Source organism: Hemicordylus capensis, chromosome 1 (assembly GCF_027244095.1).
Source record: "Hemicordylus capensis ecotype Gifberg chromosome 1, rHemCap1.1.pri, whole genome shotgun sequence".
Classification (NCBI taxonomy): Eukaryota; Metazoa; Chordata; class Lepidosauria; order Squamata; family Cordylidae; genus Hemicordylus; species Hemicordylus capensis.
This window is the reverse complement of record NC_069657.1, coordinates 217,637,117-217,658,124: the sequence shown is the minus strand read 5'-3', so window position 1 is coordinate 217,658,124 and position 21,008 is coordinate 217,637,117. Positions and strand designations below refer to the sequence as shown.

At 43.4% G+C, this 21,008-nt stretch overlaps 1 protein-coding gene across 6 annotated transcripts in view; it reads right to left on the bottom strand.

Moving 5' to 3' along the window:
- PLCL1 (phospholipase C like 1 (inactive)) overlaps positions 1 to 21,008 on the bottom strand; it is a 339,121-nt gene that overhangs the window by 29,182 nt on the left and 288,931 nt on the right. For all 6 annotated transcript variants that reach the window (XM_053277834.1, XM_053277818.1, XM_053277824.1 and 3 more), the window contains one exon: positions 19,664 to 19,773. In XM_053277834.1, coding sequence (XP_053133809.1) covers positions 19,664 to 19,773 — 110 coding nt within the window. The remainder of the gene's footprint in view (positions 1 to 19,663; positions 19,774 to 21,008) is intronic.

Sequence of the window (21,008 nt, the reverse complement as noted above, 5' to 3'; positions counted from 1 at the left end):
CCCACAGAATCCGATGACAAGGGGGAGGGTTGAATTTGGATTGAGGAAAGGATTTATGCTTGCACACACAAAGATTCTTCTCCTCTCTGGATCACTTCTCCTGAAGTGGCTTTTCCTGTTAAGGACTGAAGTACAAGGATATAGGAAGCAGGCCTGGACTGGCCCACTGGGACAGCAAGAAGATTCCCGGTGCACCCGCCACCACCATGACAGCTGCACGACCCGCGAGGAGGTCAGCTTCCCCCATGCCAGCGCCGGCAGCCACGGGAGTGGGGAGAGTCACCCGCGCATCTCCTCCAAGTCAGGGTTGGAAGAAAGCCCGCCCAGCCCAGCCCCAATCTCTCATAGGGAGAGAGATGGCTGAGAAAGGAGTAGTTAAAGGGGATGGCAGTGGGGGTGGGGGAAGCTAAGCAAGTTATGAAATAGTGGGGGGGGGTGAATGGAGAAGAGGAAAAGAGGGAGAGTAGAATGAAGAAGGAACTAGCAAGTAAAGAGGGAGCCATTGAGGCAGGCACAACAAGAAAGGAAAACAAGTTGTTCTAGTAAGAACTAATCAGCCTACTTTCCTTTCACTGTCTCTACAACTGGACTAAATTTGGTTCAAATCGAGGTCCACACGTTAGATCGCTTGCACCTCAAATGTTCATGCATCCAACTTCTTGGATCGGTGTAGATAACATCATTACAAACTACACCATTGAGGTGTCCCTGTGTGTCACTCACTACAACTATACCAAATTTGGTTCAAATTGGTTAGACAGCTCTCAAGTTAGTGCACTTGCGCCTCAAAAGTTCACACGTCCACTATCTTGGATTGGGGTAGGTGTAAACTACACCTTTGGGGCATCCCTATGTGTCTATACAGCTGTAGCAAATTTGGTTCAAACCGGTTAGACTGTCCACAAGTTAGTGCACGCACATCTCAAACGTTTACATTTCTGCCATCTTGAATTGGGGTGGATGATGTTGTCATAATCTATGCCATTGAGGTGTCCCTAAGTGTCCCTACAACTGTAGCATATTTGGTTCAAATGGGTTAAACGGTTCACAAGTTAGCTCACTTGCACCTCAAAAGTTTATGGCTCCGCCATCTTGAATCAGGGTGGATGACATCATCACAAACTACTGCGCTGAGGTGTCCCTGTGTGTCACTCACTACTACTGTACCTAATTTGGTTCAAATCAGTTAGAGAGTCCACAAATTAGCCGGCTTGTACCTCAGACGTTCACATGACCACATGTATATGTGTATATGTATATGTATATGTATATGTATATGTATATGTATATGTATATGTATATGTATATGTATATAGCTGGTAGGTGACCTCTCTTTCTATTTGGCATAAAGGACATTGAATGGGAAGGATTTATTGGAGTCATGTGACTAAAAGTCAGCATAAATATGAATATGTTGTTTGCACGTGTATTTTGTTATGATACACTTGTATCCTGCCCTCCTTTTAAGTGGCTCAGTGTACATGGTTCTTTCTTCCAACTTTTATTCTTACTACAACCCTGTGAGTTGTGGCCCACCACCCCAACATCTGGGAACCCAAAGTTGGGAACCCCAGTATGGAGGCCACTTTTGGAACCCGGGTGCTCGACTAGTGGGATTCTTGATCTGGGCCAGCATGATCAACATGATGCTGATAACTTTAAAAAAAACACCAAAAAACAGCAACCAACAGCTTAGCCCTTACAGAGCTGTTTAGACTGCTTAAAGTGCTTCACATACATTATTGGACTGCAATCTTCACAACAGCCTTGTGAGGAAGGTCAGTACAGGTACATATTGTAGATTGTGGGAGTAGTGGGGACACTGACTTGCCTAGACTTAATTCATCTGTAGTGCAAACCCAAGAAGAATTACTCGGAAGTATGTCCTAACAGATGCAGTGAGGTTTACTTCCATGTAAGCATACAGACACAGAGTTCAAGGAATTGTGGTGGGACTTGATGAGCAGTACTGCTGTGGATACAAAGGACTGGGCGGGTGGTGATTTTAGAGAGGTGTCTAAATTTGAACTAGGGACTTTCATCTCATATTCCTGGCTGCCACATATTTTTACATTTCTATCCCACTCTTCCTCCAAGGAGCCCAGAGCAGTGTACACGAGTATGTTTATCCTCACAACAACCCTGTAAGGTAGGTTAGACTGAAAGATATGTGACTGGCCCAGAGTCACCCAGTGAGTTTCATGGCTGAATGGAGATTTGAACTCAAGCTTCCCGGTCCTAGTCCAACACTCTAAACACTACATCTCACCGGCTCTTGGCTCTACACCACACATGACATCAGTTTTCCAAAAAAAAAAGCATGGGGCGGGGAGTGTGATAAGCTGTTGGAAAGCATTCCAGGGTCTTCCTAGGACCTTTCAGCATAACGTTTACACTTCTTAAATTTAAATTGTTCTTTAGCTATCTCTGGAAATATATAGAGTCTCTCCCCACTGTATCTCCCCTGCTCTGTTCCATGTAAAAATTCTTGCTTCCTGTATAGGGTTGTTTTAAATGTTACTGCAGTCATATGTTTAAATGCTTAGAAATTCTGTGAGGCTGTATATATTGTTAGGAACTGAAAAGAATTTCCCTCTCCTGGGTAGGTGTATAGGGGTGAGGCTGGCAGCAGCTTCTGCAAGGTTACAGGCAGCCCTATCTGGAAATGCCAGGAGGTTTGACTCACAGCAGATTTTACCACGGGTTTACCAGGAGGCTTTACTGAGAACTTTACTGAGAAGGCTGTCTCAAAAAACCACTGGAAATAGTGAAGTTTTTTACTCCAGAGATCAGTTGGGCTACACTCGGGCACAGTGGAAAACTCGAATGGTACGTGTGGACTGCTCCCCGATAACTCGCAGGGACTTTGCGGAAAATCTGGCTGATATGTGTACTTGCACCCACCATTCCAGAGGAGATGCAACCTAAAAGCAAAAACCTCACGGTAAAACTGCTGTGCGTAAAACTTCCAGGGAGGGAACTCAGAACCTTCTGCAGGCAAGCAATGTTACGCACATCTGCATGTAACTCTTCTGCACTGCCCAAACAATTTAAAGGTGTGCTGATGAGGCCCTGCCAGATCTTCAGCCACCCTCCCCACTGCAAAGCCCCTAGACTTTGGCAACACTGAGGCCACCAGGTGCTAAAGATGCCTTCTTTCCCAGGTCCCCTAAAACTAGTTAGCCATGAAAAGATAGTTTTGGTATGCCTCCATTTAGCACTATGATGTCTTGGCGTGCTCAACAGCCCACTCTACATTTCTTCTTCCAGCCAGCCATCACTGAGTTGTATATATCATGGAGAATAAATCAGATCCATAAGCCCCAGCTCCTCTCACAGTGCAGTTCCTCCTGGCCCGTGAGAGTAAAAGGATTGTCTCCAGGCCTGTGGGAAGAATGGCTATTCCTACTCTGTTTGCAGTTGGGTGCTTGAGAGGGCTGTATATCCAAAACACACCTGACTTGTATGGGAGGCATAGTCGTCTAAAATGGGTGCTGCCAAACCACCACCAGCCTTCTAGCCAAGTTGCACAAGGCCCACTGACAGCCTTAGTGCTGAAGCTTCCCATGCTCCACTTCTCCTAAGAGATGGAGGCCAAGTTGCTCCCCAGTGCAGGTCGAGGAGTGTCCTCCTCCAGGAAAAGTTGATATGTGTGACTTGGAAATTGAATTTATTATCAAGTGTGCTGCTTGGATAAAGATACCTGAGGGGGAAAGCAAGTGTCTAAACTCAAGATGACTGGAAAGGATTTGGTAAATAAATAATAAAGTTAACAAATGGTATAACAGTTAGGGATGGACAGCAACCAGACTCTGAGGCTATTCACACGATGGGGCGAAATCGGGCTAGCGGAGACTAGCCCGATTTCGCCCCATTGTGTGAACCACCAGGCTCGGCTGCGAGCCTGGTGGTTCCTAGGTGGGTAACCCACCTAACTACCCCTGCCCTAAAACCACGTTTGCGGAGTAAGCACTCCACAAACCTGTTTTTAAAGATTGTGAGTAGCTGAGACGCGGCTCCACACCATGGTTACTCACAAGTAGACCCCCGGAGGGGAGGCAAAAAGCTGCCTCCCGGCTCTGGGGGTCTCCCCAATATGCCCTGCACACTCGCGCAGGGCATACTGGAGTTTCAGGGGCCCACGCGGCCTCCAAGATCCCCAGCCCCCACCAGCTCCGTCACAGAGCCGGCAATCGTGTGGGTGGCCTATCCAGCCGCCCAGAGCTCCTGCTCTGATTGTGAGGGGGAGAGCGGGCTTAGCCCGCTCTCCCAGCCCATTCTTACAAACCAGTTCTCACTGATCGTGAGACCCGGCTCAATGAGTTACAGAAGACTGGGCTTTATTTAACGATAATGCTCAACCAAATGCTTTGTTTCCTTTCTTAAAAATTACTTATGGCTTAGTTCTGTTTTTGGTTTTACGCATCTGTCTTTCTCCCATCCCACATCCCTTATTTGTTGTTATAATTCCATGTGTTGTGTGTAATATTTTACTTATTTTGATTTGGGGAAACCTATTAAAATAGAGATACCTCCACACAAGCTGAAGTGTGGTACAGAACTCTACCATTTCGATGTGCCACCTCATTCTTGTAATGTGTAGACAATATAATACAACAATTGGCTCTGGGATAATGGCCATTACATAAAAGTGTCTCTGTTTTAAAGAACTACACATTTTCCAAGTTTCCTGGGCAATGTATTGCCCTGCTAATGATCACAGGGTCCCCCCGCCCCTGCATTCAGTTCCCCACAAATGACTATGAACCTGATGAGTAAATATCTTTGATGTCATTCCTGAAAGAACTACCTAAGATGTCCAGATACTTTTTAAACAGTGCATATGCCTCATAGGGAAGACTAATTACAGCAGTACAAAACATATCATTATTTCAGAGAGCATGGAGATTATATAAAGTCATTCTGTAAAACTTTGGCCCACAACCAGCTATCCCTTCACTTCTAGTCTCCTGGAAGATCCCTAGAGCTCTCAGTCAGGATCAAAGAGAAAGAGAGGCCCCCCTTCTAGGAAGACCAGAATTGTTCTCTTTTATTTCTACAGTCATTTTTGCCCAGAATTTACTGAAGTATTGCTGTTTGCTTCCAATTACCCTTTCATGCTAAGAAATGGGCTGGGCTAAGCTGAGGCAAGGAGAAGGTAAGGGCTCTTTTATTCTATAAAGATGAAACGGAGTCTGTAAGAACTGCTTTCTCTTCAAAAAAAAAACTAAAGGGAAGGAGGCTAAAAGTGTTGTCCTATACCTTTCTAGAATCAAGGCTAAATGTACTCCATGCTTATTTTTATTTATGTTTATTTTAAAAACTTCTGTCCTGCTCTTCCTCCAAAGAGCCTGGGGCATTTGTAAATTATGCAATTAACCAAATTTGCATGACTGCTTATTCTCACCTGTGACTGTCTAAATGTGGGTTTTGTGGGGGTTTTCCTATACAGAAGTTCTGAGTAGAAAATTTCTACCATTTCAGTTCTTAGACCTGGTCTGTATCTTTAGGAGAATTAGGTGCGAATGAACTTTAAATGCACCCTGCGCTATACTAGCAAACTCTGGTCAAACATGTCCAGGCAAATCCCCAAAGCAGGCATTATTTTATTTTATTTTATTTTATTTATTACATTTTTATAACACCCCATTCAAAGGCTCTGAGTGGTGATTAGCCCATTTATGACAATGAGCAAGATATACATTTGCATCCAGATATGAACAATTCATTCACACCTTGGATACAAAGTTACTTCTGGAGTCTTTTCATCCACTTTTATGGTAGCTACATGATATATTGTATACTTGGATGTCAGTGACGGTGTCCTAAAAGGACAACACTGCAGAATTAACAATTCATTCTAGTAAGAACTAATCTGCCTACTTTCATTTCACTATCCCTACAACTGACTAAATTTGGTCCAAATCAGCTTGGCAGTTCACAAGTTAGCCCACTTATGCCTCACATTCATGCATCTGCCATTTCGAATTGGGGTGGATGAAATCAAGGGTTCCAATACCATCAAATTAATGCTTTATGTAAACAAGACTGTAAAAAGGGTCTTAACCAACTAAAGTCAGAATTTGAACTACAGTTGTGTGATAAGGAAGAAAAACCCGTATCCAGGATGTATGGCCTATTACTATTGGAAGATACAAGAACGGAGGTAGTAAAAACCTCAATGATTAAATGGGTCCAGGACCTTGGTTATAACATTGACTTGGAAAAATGGGAAAAACTTTGGATAAAAGATATAAAATTTACTGCTTGCTCTAATTTAAAGGAAAATACTTTGAAAATGATGTACAGATGGCATCTTACGCCCAAAAAGGTGGCCGTAATCCACAAGAATATGTCAAATAAATGTTGGAAATGTAAGAAAGAAGAGGGTTCCTATTTACATTTATGGTGGACATGCAATAAATCGAGAGGTTATTGGGACTTAATATATAACGAGCTTAAAAAAATATTTAAAACGACTTTTCCCAAGAGTCCAGAATCAATACTATTAGGTATTGATAACAATGCTCTCCCAAGGAAATATTGGACCCTCTTCATGTACCTAACAGGGGCAGCAAGACTGACATTTGCGCGCAAATGGAAAGACAGTCAATGCCCGTCTAAAGAGGATTGGATTCTTAAAGTACTAGAATTGGCAGAAATGGTAAAATTAACATCACTACTAAGAAACAAATTTGAAGAATTTAAAAAAGAATGGGACCCTCTTCTTGTCTATCTAAAAATACATCACAAAATGGATTTCTGTCAGGCTTTTGAAGGCTAACAACAAATGTTTCAAAAACACCCCAAAGTTGTTTTCTATATGAACTACTGGGGAGAGAATGTTTAATCTATAGGCAAGATCCAGTTATTGTTAACAACACTTGTTCCATTGATGAGATGGAAGTCTTTATTCTGTGTGTTTGTGAGTGTTTGTATTATTTGTGTTTGTTCTTTTGTGTTGTGAAAATTGAATAAAAAGTATAAAGGCAAAAAACAAACTACACCTATGTGTCCCTACACCTGTAGCAAATTTGGTTCAGATCAGTTAGGTGGTTCACAGGTTAGCCCAATTGCACCTCAAATGCTCACGTTTCTGCTGAACTAGGGTAGATGATATCCTCACAAACCATGCCATTGAGGTGTCCATGTGTGTCACTCACTACAACTGTACCAAATTTGGTTCAAATTGGTTAGGCGGTCCACAAGTTACCCCTCTTGCACCTCAAAGGTTCATGAATCTGCCATCTTGGATCAGGATAGATGACCACAAACTACACCATTGAGGTGTCCCTATGTCACTCACTACAACTGTACCAAATTTCATTCAAATTGGTTAGATGGACCAGAAGTCAGCCCACTTGTGCCTCAAACATTCACATATCCACCATCTTGAATCAGGGTGGATGACATCATCACAAACTATGCCACTGAGGTGTCCTTATGTGTCCCTACAACTGCTGTAAATTTGGTTCAAATCGGTTAGATGGTCCACAAGTTAGCCCACTTGCACCTCAAAGGTTTATGCATCCGCCATCTTGAATTGGGGTGGATGATATCACAAACTACACCATTGAGGTTCCCTTTGTGTCTCTACAACTGTACCCGATTTGGTTTATATTGGTCCAGGCATTGCAAAGTTGACAGGGAAACACACACAGCCAGATTATCTCATAAACCTACTTGAAAGTAGGCTAAAAACCTTTGAGTTATTGCACAAATATGTTCAGTTGGTGTTGGAATTTGTTCCATGCTGCTACTGAGGGGTTGTGGGGGTGGGGGGGTTAATGACAGGACTGGCAAAATTCCTCAGTAGGGCTTTTTAAGCAGTCTAGGTTGGCTCCACATTTCAACTAAAGCAAAATTTGGGGCAAATTTGGAGGTTCCTGCTTGGGCAATCTCAGGATTTTCAAGGGAAAATAAAAGTTTTGATGAAAGTAGTGAAATGTCTCAGGGTGGGGGGATCATGCATACCTCTGAGAGCTCACCATCGCCAGAAAGTGTGAAAAGAAATTAATTTGCTTGTCCATCATAGAATTGGTAGGCTCCAATTATGTCATCAATACATTTAATAAATATGCAGTACTATTCTTGGCAAGAGGTTAGTCCCAGGAGAAAGAATCCTTAGGATAATCCTTAATTTACTTCTGACCTTTTTGTTCACAGCACTGGAAACAGGACAATACAGACAATGGTGTATATACTGTAACCACTCAGAAACAAACAAGACTTCCTCCAACACAAAAAGTATGGAAGAAAGGGATATCATGTGGTTCTCACCAAGTTCTGCCCTGCAAATGGCTCTTTTTTCCATTAAGCAAAGTTAAATGTTGTCCACTTCCTTGAAAGCCAACATACTGAGGCGGGTCTCACAATTTGTGAGACCCGCTTTTGTTAAAACCGCGGGGAGCCCTGGGCGTCCGGATTGGCCGCTCACATGATGGCCGGCTCCGAGACGGAGCTGGCGGGGGCTGGGGAGCTCAGGGGCCACGCGGCCCCCGGAAGCCCCAGTATGCCCTGCGCAAGCATGCAGGGCATACTGGGGAGACCCTCGAGCCGGGAGGTGGCTTTTAAGCGCCGCGGCTACTCACGAGCAGATAGCCCGGGTTTGCAGAGCGCTCGCTTCGAAACCCGGACTAAGGGCCAGGCTACAGGAGCAGGTTAGCCGCTCCAGAACCACCGGGCTCGGCTACGAGCCCGGTGGTTCTGACGATCACAAAAATCGGGCTAGGATTTTCCTAGCCTGACTTTTGTGGTCGTAAGAATAGCCCCACTGTATCTTTGCATTGGGTTCAACTATACAATTAGCATGGCTTAATGAAACTGGACCTCTGCTACCAGTGATTCTTCACATTATGAAAAATGAAATAAACAGTTGGCATATGAAAAGATTGCCTTTTCATATGCCAACTGTATCTATACTGCCAGACAAAAGTAACACACAAAATCAATGAATTGCACTGGGTTTTCCTCTTCAATTACACCCTTTAAACTGATGTAAATGAATGTGCATGGGTTCCACCTTTCCTCAGTTCTTTAATTAAATGCACCACAAGAGTGGAGAGCTCTTTGATGTTCATGTCCCTGTTGAAAAATATCATCATTTCAAATAGAGGGATAACTGTGCAGCAGAAGCTTCTTTAGTCCTTTTTATATATACAGATAGCATACTGAGTAGTATGGGGCGGATGAGAAAGACAGACCCCTTTTTATTTTAATCCAAGCAGTTCTCTTCTATCAGCAAAAGAGCTGCCATGGTTTCATTTCCTTCTAGGAGGTTAAATCATCTGAAAATGCCCTTCTGAGAATGTTCTGTGTAAACAAGAGTCCTCTTACACTCAGAAGCTCTGCTCCTGTTCTGTGTAAAAAAAATTAAAATAAATTGAAGCTGCTCAAATGAATGGCTGATGTAAATTGTTGGTTTTCGTGAATTCCTGGTATTACTGAAAAGTCAATGCAGCCAGTCCTTAGACAGATGTTACTTTTATTCCAATCTTTAACACAATCACTGGGAAATTATGTCCTAATACATTCCTCTCTGCAGTAGTTGCTTCCAAATTAGTGCATTTTCAGGATCACAGCCCTGAGGTCACTAAGCACTATTGAAATCAGTGGGACTAGTTAGTCATGGCCAACTTAAGTCCCATGACAAAACTTGTCAGAGTTGGCCACAACTCCCTGCTGAGAGTAGGCCACCACATAATACGCGAAATGCTCTTAAATGCCACTGACATGCCATTAACTGACAGTAACCAAAATCTACAGGGACAGCTGCTTCAATTTAGCATGTGTGCTTGTACACAGTGGGGTTTTGATATGGAATTATTTAATCCAAGCTTATAAAAGTGTATCAAATAAGTGTATAAACGTTAGTTTGGTTAATGTCCCTAACAGAATACAGAGCCACTAGGCTTGAAATAAATAAAATTGTTCAGTCAGGAGAAGTGTTCAAACCAGGAATGTGGGCCCCTCTCAAGAATGTGAGATAGCAGGCCAGAAATAAGAAGTGCCAGAACCTGTCGGGAGATATATAACATAGGTATTCAACTAGTTCATTAGCCAAATCCCTCACTCAAGCAAAAATAGACATCCCTGGCACCAGATACTGATAGGGAGTAAGGTATCAGAAACGCCAAGTAGTAACTCATCTTCCCAGGCTCTAAATAGCACCTCTGGAATGTGTATGTTTAATTACCAATGACATGTATTCATTGCTTTACTGATATGCTTGTCTGCTTGAAACCTATATAAACTGGTCAACTGCGCAGCTTCAATGCGCAGTACCAGCCAGATTCTCTCTGACTGTACTTGTGCCTTTCTTGATCAAGAAATAAAAAGCTTATTTTGAGCATGCATCCTTGCTGCATTTGACTTTATTCAGTCAGGCAACAAGTATAATTGCGGGAACACTGTCTAACCCTCTTTGGTTCCCATTCTCTATCCATGTGATAGAACGATGAACACAAGTGGCTGAATCAAACAGGAGGGCACGGTTCCAGAGGACTTTTTCCTGCTACAGTTTTGTTTGTTTTAAAGCTGATTATCTGTGCTGCCTGAATGGTCCTCAAATGCCAATATATTTTATTTTTTTATTATTATTTTATTTATTATGTTTGTATACCACCCCAAAATTACATCTCTGGGTCGTTTACAATGGATGAAAAAAGCATATATTTGTGCCACAATAAGCAAAGAACAGTGGCCAATTAACACAGCTTTCCTCATATGCCACCTGAGAGACGGATAGACACGTTGCAGCTTGGCACACGGGTCCACAATTTTGGCTAGGCCTTTTGTTGTCAAGCCAAAATTGTTGTCGCCTGCCAAAGAACACACACACACACCCCACACACAGAGCTGTCTGGCTGCTGCTTGCCCAAGGGGCTTTGAAACGCCATGAATGGGCAGAAGCCAAGCATGCCTCTGCTTCCTATTCCTCCTCTTGAGTAGGAAGCAAGCAGGAGAAGGGGGTCCATTTGATCTCTGCTTGGCTGAGGCCCTCCAGAGTGAAGCAGCTGAGCAGTGGCCAAGCACACCCCTCAGCCACCCATTCCTGCTCTTGAACAGCACAGGGAAGTGAGAGGAATGGGATCTGCTAAACTGCTGCTCAGCCAAGGCACTCTGGAGTGCCACAGCTAAGAAATGGCCAAGCTACCCTGTGCCACTCCCTTTTTTGCTCAAGCAGGCAAGGTGTGAGGCGAGCTTGTTTGGCCCTATCTAGATGCCTGGGTAACACAGTGACCTCAGAACAGCCAACCTAACCTCTCAACATGGGAGCTGAGGAAGGGGCGGGGATTGCCACACACCTGTCTGGATGATCTCCACCCACCTGGCGGACAAAATCATGGAAGCCCAGCTGGGCAAATGCTGAAATGAGTGAGCGGTAAAGCAAATGACCATTGCAATACTTGCCTAGGTATAAAGTACATCCATTTGACCTTCATACCGGCATGCAAATGAAGACATATAGGCTAATCCTGAGCTGCATTGCATCTGTTCCACCTACTGCAACTAACTTTAAAACTTCTTATGAAGAGTAAACCAGAAACCTTGATGCAATAAAGAGCAATATTCTACATCAAATAGTCACATCAAGAGAATTCCAAAGCCTTTCACGGACAGTTGAAATACGTCTTTATAACATTTCTTCTGCCCTCCATGCCTCTGAGAACCATCTAATTAGTCTATCCTATTGCATCAGTCTAATGCACCATATAAACACAATCTGTTTGATGATCACAAGCCCCACTGGGTAAGACCATATTTCTTCCTTTCAAAAGCAGGATTCTGCAAAAGAGGTCTTGCAAAGCCATCTATAGTTCTGCATATGATGTACAATACTGGAAAATCTTTAAGAGATTTTAAAATGAGATCAAAAAAGGGAAGGGAGGGATAAACCCCCATGAAATACTTGGAAAGCTTCCTTCGCAGAAGAGGGGGTGGGGGAGTGTAAGAGCCTGAAGATCTCACATGTTTTAGAACAACTAGAAGAGCTTCCTACTTGCTTGATGACATGAGCTACATCCTCCCTGGGGCTGCTACTTTCCAATACAATAGCTGGCATCCAGGAGACTCAGGTTGATTAAATATCACCTTGGAGAGATGGAGATTACAATGATGCTACCCTAAAATTATTGTTCAAACTAGCTGAGAATTTTCCATTGCTAGATAACGCATTGAGAATACTGTCTTGTACTTGAATAGGAGCATGCAGGAGCGTGCCTATTTTTAACTTCATAAAAGAAATGCAGAAACCAGTGCTGTCAACAAGCAAAAAGAAGCTCTCCTGGGGGGGCATTCACAAATCTCATCAACAGAAAACCAGGGTACAATAGGCCTATATAGATCCAATAACAACTGGCTTGGTTTTCCCTAAGTCAGTATGTCTATTCCCTGGGACCAAGAAACCTACCTATCATCTTAGCCTACCCTCCCCCTGTCATGTGACCCACTGGATCCAGATAATTCAATGGAACCAAGAGTAAGCAAAGCCGCAGCCCAATCCTAGTACGTTCCACTGAGTTCAACGGGCTTCCTTCCAAGGAAGTCTGTATAGGACTGCAGGTTTAGTCTCCTAGGAAAGCACTCAACATTCAACATGGAATAAATCCTTTTGGCTTATTATTGCAAATGGACCTTATTACAGTACAGGGACCAGAAAAAAACTTTCAGAAACCAGCTCTTCATTAGGATTTGCCTGGGTATAAGTTATTCAGAGATCATTGTCAGAGGTGGCCTTCTATTTCCTAAAAGAAAAAGTGCACTTCAGATAGATGCTAACTATAGTATAAATTAGGACAGAGTGAATGTATGACTGTTTGTGGCACTAGAATACTTTTTAAACCAAGGGGGCAAGGTGGGAACCTAGCTTTTAATGTGAAAGGAGCTGAATTTTGTTCAGCTAGGGCAGGCCTGCTCAACTTTGGCCCCCCAGCTGTTTTTGGACTACAACTCCCATAATTCCCAGCAACAGTGGCCAATAGCCAGGGATTGTGTGAGTTGCAGGCCAATATCTGCAGAAGGGTCGAAGTTGAACAGGCCTGAGCTAGAGTGTCACTGCCAATGGTAGATATTTGGACTCTACAACCCTACACTGTTGAGAGAGAAAAAGAGAGGGCATAATCAAAACAAAGTTCTTAAGTGATTCAACACAGCCTATAACATGCTACATTACAACATGGCCATTATTTATATATATTGTTCCATACTCCAATTATTCTTACCTAAATGGGACTTCATGCTTAGTTTAGAGAAGATGTTTTGTCAGGGGATGTGTGTCCCTTTTCATTTTTACTGTACACTTTCAAAATTACTAGTTTCCTATCTCTTAAAACATGATTTTGCTTAAAAGGATGCAAAGGAAAACAGACAGATGGCCAAGACCGCCAATATGGTTGGAGGAGTGGTTTTGAAATAGACACGTAAGTGATTCACAAAGGAATGAGTCAGGAGGACTGAAGGGAAGACCCTTGTTACAGTGAGTGAATAGATTTGGTATTTGCAGAGTCACCGATTCCTGGAGCTCAACAGAACTTGCCTAGAAGCTGACAATTCCAGTACCATGGAAGTTAGCAAGACCTGATAATTAGCAATTATTATTTTATCTTCTTTCCTCCCCCCCCTTCTTTTCTTTTTTTTTCTTTTTGCTAAACTGGATTTAAGTCTGAATGGGAAAATAGTTCATACTCATTTTCACAAAACAGCCCACAAACAATTTTATTAGCTCACTTCTAAACCCATCACTATGTTGCATATTTCTAGAAATAAAATTGCTACCAAAAAGGTGAGGGGGGGATCCCTCAATGATCTTGATTGAGTTATTTTAGTATGCCGAATACAGATGTGGGGGGGAATTGAGGATGATATGACTAAAAACATCAAGGAAAACAATAAAAAGGTGGCCAAGTTTGTAGATAATACAAAACTATTCAGGGTGGTGAAAACCAAAATGAAATTTCCAAAATAAACCGCCCAGAGACAGAAGTTTGGGGTAGTGTACAAATATAATAAATATATTTTTAAGACCTCCAAAAGGATAGCTCCATACTGGGTGAATGGGAAACAAACCAGCAAATATAATTCAATGTAAATAAATGTAAAGTGATGAACATTGGGGCAAACAAATACCAACTTCACATACACGCTGAGGAGGTCTGAACTGTGTCAGTGACGGACAAAGAAAGAGATCTTGGGTGAAGAGCTCCATGAAAACATCAGCCATGTATGTGGCAGCTGTGAAAAAGGCAAATTCCACACTAGAGATCATTAGAAGAGGGATTAAAAAAAATAAAACTACTAATATTACAATAATACCCTTGTACATATCCATGGTGTACAATATAGTCTACCGAGTACAATAATTCTCACCACAACCCAAAAAATAATATCAAAGAAGGCAACGAAAAGGACTGGGGGCAGGATTTTACATACAACTTCCCCCATTTCCCCCCCATCCCTTCCCCCCAAGCCCGACCTTCCCTCTGTGCTGACGGGGGGGAGGGGTGGTGAGGTGGGAAAAGAAAGGAGAGATAGAGGGAAAGAGAAAGAGGCAGAAGGGGAGGGAGGGGAGAAGAGAAGGAATACACACAGTTGCACCAATAGATGTGGGCAAATCAAAAGGTGTTTTTATTCTAAGAATAATTCAAGCAAGTTATCCCAGACTTCTGACCATTTATCCAGTTTATTTACTTTTATGAGGGCCCATTTTTCATGTGCCGCTAACTTGAGCAGGTCGTGCAGCCATTCCTCACTCCAAGGGGGAGTGGGAGATTTCCATCACCACAGTATTAATCTCTTTAATCTCATAACCTTCCTTATGAGGAAAGGCCACAACACCTGGGACTTTTTTAGTTTTGGAAAAAGACAGCCAGTAGCAGAGATATGATTTAGTCTTATCAATTCATGCACAGTATGCAGAAAGCAGATAAACTGCTCCCTCTCACTGACACTTGAACCAAAGGTCATCTAATGTCACTGATTGGCAGGAGACTGAGGAAAGATAAAAAGGAAGAATGTCTTCACGTAACACACAATGATCAGTGGAATTCACTGCCACAAGATGTGGTAACAGCCACTGGCTTGAAAGAGAGATCAGACAAATTCACGAAGGACAAATGTATCCATGGTTACTAGTTATCTTAATTTAATTTAATTTAATTCCTTTCTTTCTGTCTGTCTCTATGTAAACCGCTTTGGGAACTTTTGTTGAAAATCAGTATATAAATATTAGTAATAGTAGTAGTATTTATGACAGTTATAGGATACTTCTAGGTTCAGAGGCAGTATAGTTATGAATATCACTTGTAGGAAAGCAATGGTGGGAAAGAGATATGCCTTCATCTTCTGCTTGTGAGCTTCCCAGAGGCATCTGGTGGGCCACTGTAGGAAACAGGATACTGGACTAGATAGGCCTTGGGCCTGATCCAACAAGACTCTTATTAAAAACTGGTTATGCTATAAATACTTAGTACTTTGACCTAATGGCACAGCGGGGATTAGCAAGCCAGAGGTTACCAGTTCGAATCCCCGCTGGTACCTATATCGGGCAGCAGTGATATAGGAAGATGCTGAAAGGCATCACCTCATACTGCGTGGGAGATGGCCATGGTAAACCTCTCCTGTATTCTACCAAAGACAACCACAGGGCTCTGTGGTCGCCAGGAGTTGACACCGACTTGATGGCGCACTTTACTTTACTTTGACCTGAAGGAATTTAAAGACTGTTTTAATTATCCATGAACAACAGGACACTATCTAGACACTGATCAAAGTTATTCATTTTAGTTAGAATTCAGCTGAAAAGTGTTAAGCCTACATTAAGATTTTTACCTCCCCCAAAAGTGCTGCCTTTTATGAGACAGTACTGTGGGATTCAGAAAGATGTAAAAATGTTAATAGGAGGAGATGGGAAATGCATCCCCATTGTCAAGGAAGCTAGGCTGCCATTCAATGTGGTTGCCTTGACAACAAAGTTGTTCCCATTCATCTCCACATCAGTTAAAATGGAGGACAAATCATTGGCTTTGTTTTTCTTCAGTGACATTATCAAGTAGCCAAATGTGATTGACTGTGTGGCATGGTGGCATCTTCATGTCCCTATATGATTCCTGATTGACTGGATCACTGAAGGAAGAAGCCTGGTCCAGAAACATCATGTCAGAGGAGCTGCACAGGGGAAGTAATAAGTGTTTCAAACTGCTGCAAATATTAGTTTAAAGGTAGGCACTATTTGGGTGGAGTGGGGGTTGAGCTCCCAAAAGCCCCCTTTCACTGCAAAAAAATTCAAGAGCAAAAACTTGGTGAATTGCTAATTTGAATCCTCAGGTGCACTTGTTTTTATTGTTGTTATTAAATGTTTGTATTAATGTTATATAAACAGCTACAGCAATTACAAAGTATAGAAACAACTTCAGTAACCTACTCTGCTTCTTCGTATACCCCTCCCCACGCCTTCTGCTTACACCAACCTACTCCCATTAATTTCCCCCACACACCATTGCTAATGATGCCTTTGCCGAGGAACCTGAGTGTCTGCCTGGGAAATCTAGTACATCTTTCAAAGAATCTGGGGCATTTTCTAGGGCAATCATTACATTCACGTGGGGTACTGCCAGGCGTGGAGGGAGGCCAGTGGCGGCCCGGGTTCAGCCCGCCGCCACAGCCCTCCTAGCCCCATCCCCATGTCAGATGTCAGGTGCAGGGGGAGCGGTTTAGCTCGCAAACGGGGCCGCACAGCCCTGTTTGGGAGCAAAATTGGCCAGCGGCTCTCGCTGGGCGATTTTTCTCGCAAATGGGGATGCGTGGCGCTGAGCTAAACTACCCCCCGCTTCTGACATCAGACGCAGGGGACATGGCTGGGGCATGAGACGCGGCCCCTGAATGGTCCAGCCCGGATTCTTTGATCCCATTCGCCCAATGGTGGCTCCAACCCTGGGTACTGTCCAATCTGTCAGGCCTCATGGTTGCCCCATGCAAACTGAGAGAAAGGCCTTGAACACACTCAGAATTCTACTACAGCTCTACATTGCAGGGGAACTGACATTGGTGGGCAAGCATGCTTTTAAGGAAATTGTGTCCAACAGAAGTGATCTTCTTATTGAGGAGTCACAACAAACATCCAAGGAATCCCACAGTTGCCAACATACCATTTGAAATCTATCTGCCTAATGAAAGGAATCACCATTCTTCAGCCATACCTTTTGGACAGTTTGTGAGCTGAAGGTCTAACAAAATAGCCAAAGCATTGCAAATGGAATAGAATATACAGACATAAGGCCTGCAGCTATTTTAGCATCACTGAGACATGATGTTGTACCTACATACAGGTGTCTGTACACATCTACATGTTTTGGTGTGAATGACTGTACGAGTGCTCATTTTAAAAAGAAGAAAGTAAGTTTGTTGTTATGGTCATAGTCCAGCACACAATAGAAATCATATATCATATTAATAATCATCATTCATATATATATATATACATACACATTATAAATAACAATAATTATTAGAATCACACATTATAAATAACAATAATTATTAGAACCTTCTTTGGTGGCAGGAGGGCAATCTTTAAATTTTAAAAGTGAACTTGGGTACAGGCCCCTTAAATACAGGTTACAGATGGGAAATGTACAACTGTACAGGCATTGAACATGACATGAATAACTGCATGTGCATACAGATCTGTGTCCGTGTGTACCCTGTATACAGAAGCCCTATTCAGACATTATGTTGCTCGTGCATGCAGATGTCTGTATAGATGTGCATATTTGTGAATTACTCTACGTGTGTTCATTTTGAAAGTGAATCTCATATGCAGGATGCAGATAGGAAATGTACTACTGTACATGTGAGCATAACATGCAAATGTGCATACAGAACTATACATGAGTACATTGTACACACATTGTATATACAGTGAACATGACATTCAAATAGGGCTGGATTACATACATTGAACACAATTTGGTTAGGACTTATCTCACAAAAATGTTAAATCAACTTTAGCTGTCCCTCAGTGCAAATACTTGGTCAGGTTCAAACTTCAAAATGCCTACAAACAATTCCATTAAGTTTTATTTGACTAAGGATTGAAAGACCAGGTCTTTCATCTTTCCTATGAAACTGCTGGGAGAGGTCATACAGGGACTTGGACTGAGTTGTCAGCAATATGAAGATGACACTCAGCTCTATCTCTTCTTGTCACTTGATCTTAGGGATGTCCTGAATCGGGGGCTGGAGGCAGTGATGGGTTGGACATGGGGTAATAACCTGAGACTGAATCCAGGCAAGGCAGATGTGCTGTTGGTCTGTAGGAGAGCCAATCAGGATGAGGGGATTCAACTGATTCAAGATAGAGTTACACTCCCCTTGAAAGAGGTGGTGTGCAGCTTGGAGGTATTGCTGGACCCAGCTCTGATTTTGGAAGCTCTGGTGGGGGCCAGGGGTGCCTTTGCGCAGCTTTGGCTAGTGTGTCAGCTGTGCCCCTTTTTCAAGAAGGCACATCAGGCCACTGTTAAACACACTTTAGTCATGTCACCACTGGATTACTGTAATGTGCTCTACATGTGGCTGCCCTTGAAGAATATTCAGAAACTGCAGCTAGTGCAAAATGCAGTAGCTAGGATTGTATCTGGAGCTACCTGCTGATATATTACACCCACTTGAAAGACCTACATTGGCTGCCATTTTGTTTCTGGGACCAATTCAAGGTGCATAGGAACATAGGAAGCTGCCATATACTGAATCAGACCATTAGTCTATCTAGCTCAGTACTCTCTACACAGACAGGCAGCGGCTTCTCCAAGGTTGCAGGCAGGAATCTCTCTCTGTGCTATCTTGGAGAAGCCAGAGAGGGAACTTGAAACCTTCTGTTCTTCCCAGAGGGCCTCCACCCGCTGAGGGGAATATCTTACTGTGCTCACACTTCTAGTCTCCCATTCATATGCAACCAGGGTGGACCCTGCTTAGCTAAAGAGACAAGTCATGCTTGCTACCACAAGACCAGCTCTCCTCTCCCTGCTGGTTTTGAGCTTTAAAGCCCTTAATGGTTTGGGCCCTGGATAGCTGAGGGACTGCCTGCTCCTAAGGATTTCTGCTCACTTGACGAGATCATCTTGGGGGGCTCTGCTCCAGGTGCCGACAATGAGGAAGGCTCAGCTGTCATGCACACGGGGCAGGGCCTTCTCAATTATTGCCTTCAGAATTTGGAATGGTCTCCTGGTGGGCATCCACTCCTCAGTCTCCATCAAAGTTTTTATAAAACAAGTGAAATCTTGGCTTTTTACCCAGGCTTTTATATGAGTGCTGTTGCTGCTGTTCTGTATTTTATGGTCTTTTTGTGTATATTCTTTAAAAAAAACTTTTAATTAGATTTTTATTTGGTTACTGTTGTTTAGTTTTATGTTGTTTTAAATGTTTTGTAAACTGCCCTGAGATTGTTTGAATGAAAGGTGGTATAAAAATTTAACGATAAATAAATAATCTCAATGTAATGAAATGCTTCTCTTCATTATGATTGTTATTCATTAGTGCAGTATATTCCTGCCCTTATATCAATATTCTTTTCCTTCTGGACAGAGAAAGAAGCTTAAAACATATATCTATATGTATTGAGCCAAAAACAGGTTCTATAGCAAAGAAAAGCTGTAAAGTTTGCACATACCTTCAGCACAGTGATATTCCATGCAAAACTTTCAATGGCTTTGCTGAGCTTCCTTCCCTTCAAACCTTCCTTTGTTCCCAGATTATGAAGTTCTTCATGAAATCCCATTCCTAGCAATATACGGAGCACAAAAATTGAGGGCAGGCCACTAAAAGGGACACAAATAGATCTTAAGAATACTTATCTATTCACTATGCTCCCCAAGGCTTTCTATACACATGTACACATTCATACTGACAGCCTTAAAAAGGAATGCCCCTACACTTTAGATTAATATTTTATACTAGGGAATTCTGCCTGTCATAATGAAGAATCTGAGGCAACTGGTAGAGGGAGGAGACCTGTCAAGGGAAACGATGCACATTTTAGGAAGTCTGGGGAGGACACAATACACCTCTGTGCGCTCTGCTCCCACATTGTTTCTCCTGTCTGTGGAGGCCACACCACCAGGAGCGGTCAAAGATGATCAGGCTCCCGAGGGAGGGTGTCAAATGTCGCACCCCTATCACTACCCCACTGGCTGGCTGACTTGCTGACAGTGTGAAAAGCCCCTCCTTCTTGGCCACTGGATTTGGAAAGGAGGAGGGAACAGGCTGGAGCCACCATTGGGCAACCGAGTTAAAAGAACCTGGGCCGCCACGCCTCGCGGCCCTAGACACCCTCGCCCCGCGTCTAACATCAGATGCGGGGGACAATATTACGCTCCCAAACAGGGCCACACAACCCCATTTGGGAATAAAATTGGCCCGCTCTGCATTAGCATCATGGCCAGAGTGACTCTCCCTGCCTTTTAAAGGCAGAGAGAGCTACTCCTGGCCTTGCTGCCATTGCAGCGGGGCTGATCTCCCTCCCAAGCGGGGCCACACTTTAAAGGCATGGAGAGTTGGCCCAGCCTGTGCTGCGTTGGGCCCCTGAGGCCCCATTTGGGAGAGAGACCACACCCCAGCGTCTGACTGATGTGGCTAGCCGTCCCCCTGCATCTGACATCAGACGAAGGGGGGCGGGCCAGGGGGCTGTTGCGGCGTCTGAGCACAGGCTGCCGCCAGCCTCCCTTCGCTCCTGGGTGGAAGTATAGAGGAGACGAGAGTGATGGGCAAGAGAGTCTTCCCATCACTCTCCTCTCCTCCACATTTCCTCTTCTGTTCCATCCTACTCCTCCTTTTCAAATCCACTGCACTGTGTTGAAAGAGGTTTGGCTCTTTGTGCTGCTTCTGAGCCAGGTGGCAGCAGCAGGGGCAGGTGGAGCAACGGCATTCACTTATTTGGAACTAAGCAAAGAGGTGCATTTGGAGAACTGATGCAGTGTGGTAAAAACCAGCTTCTTCCCCTGGTTTTCACAGCGCTT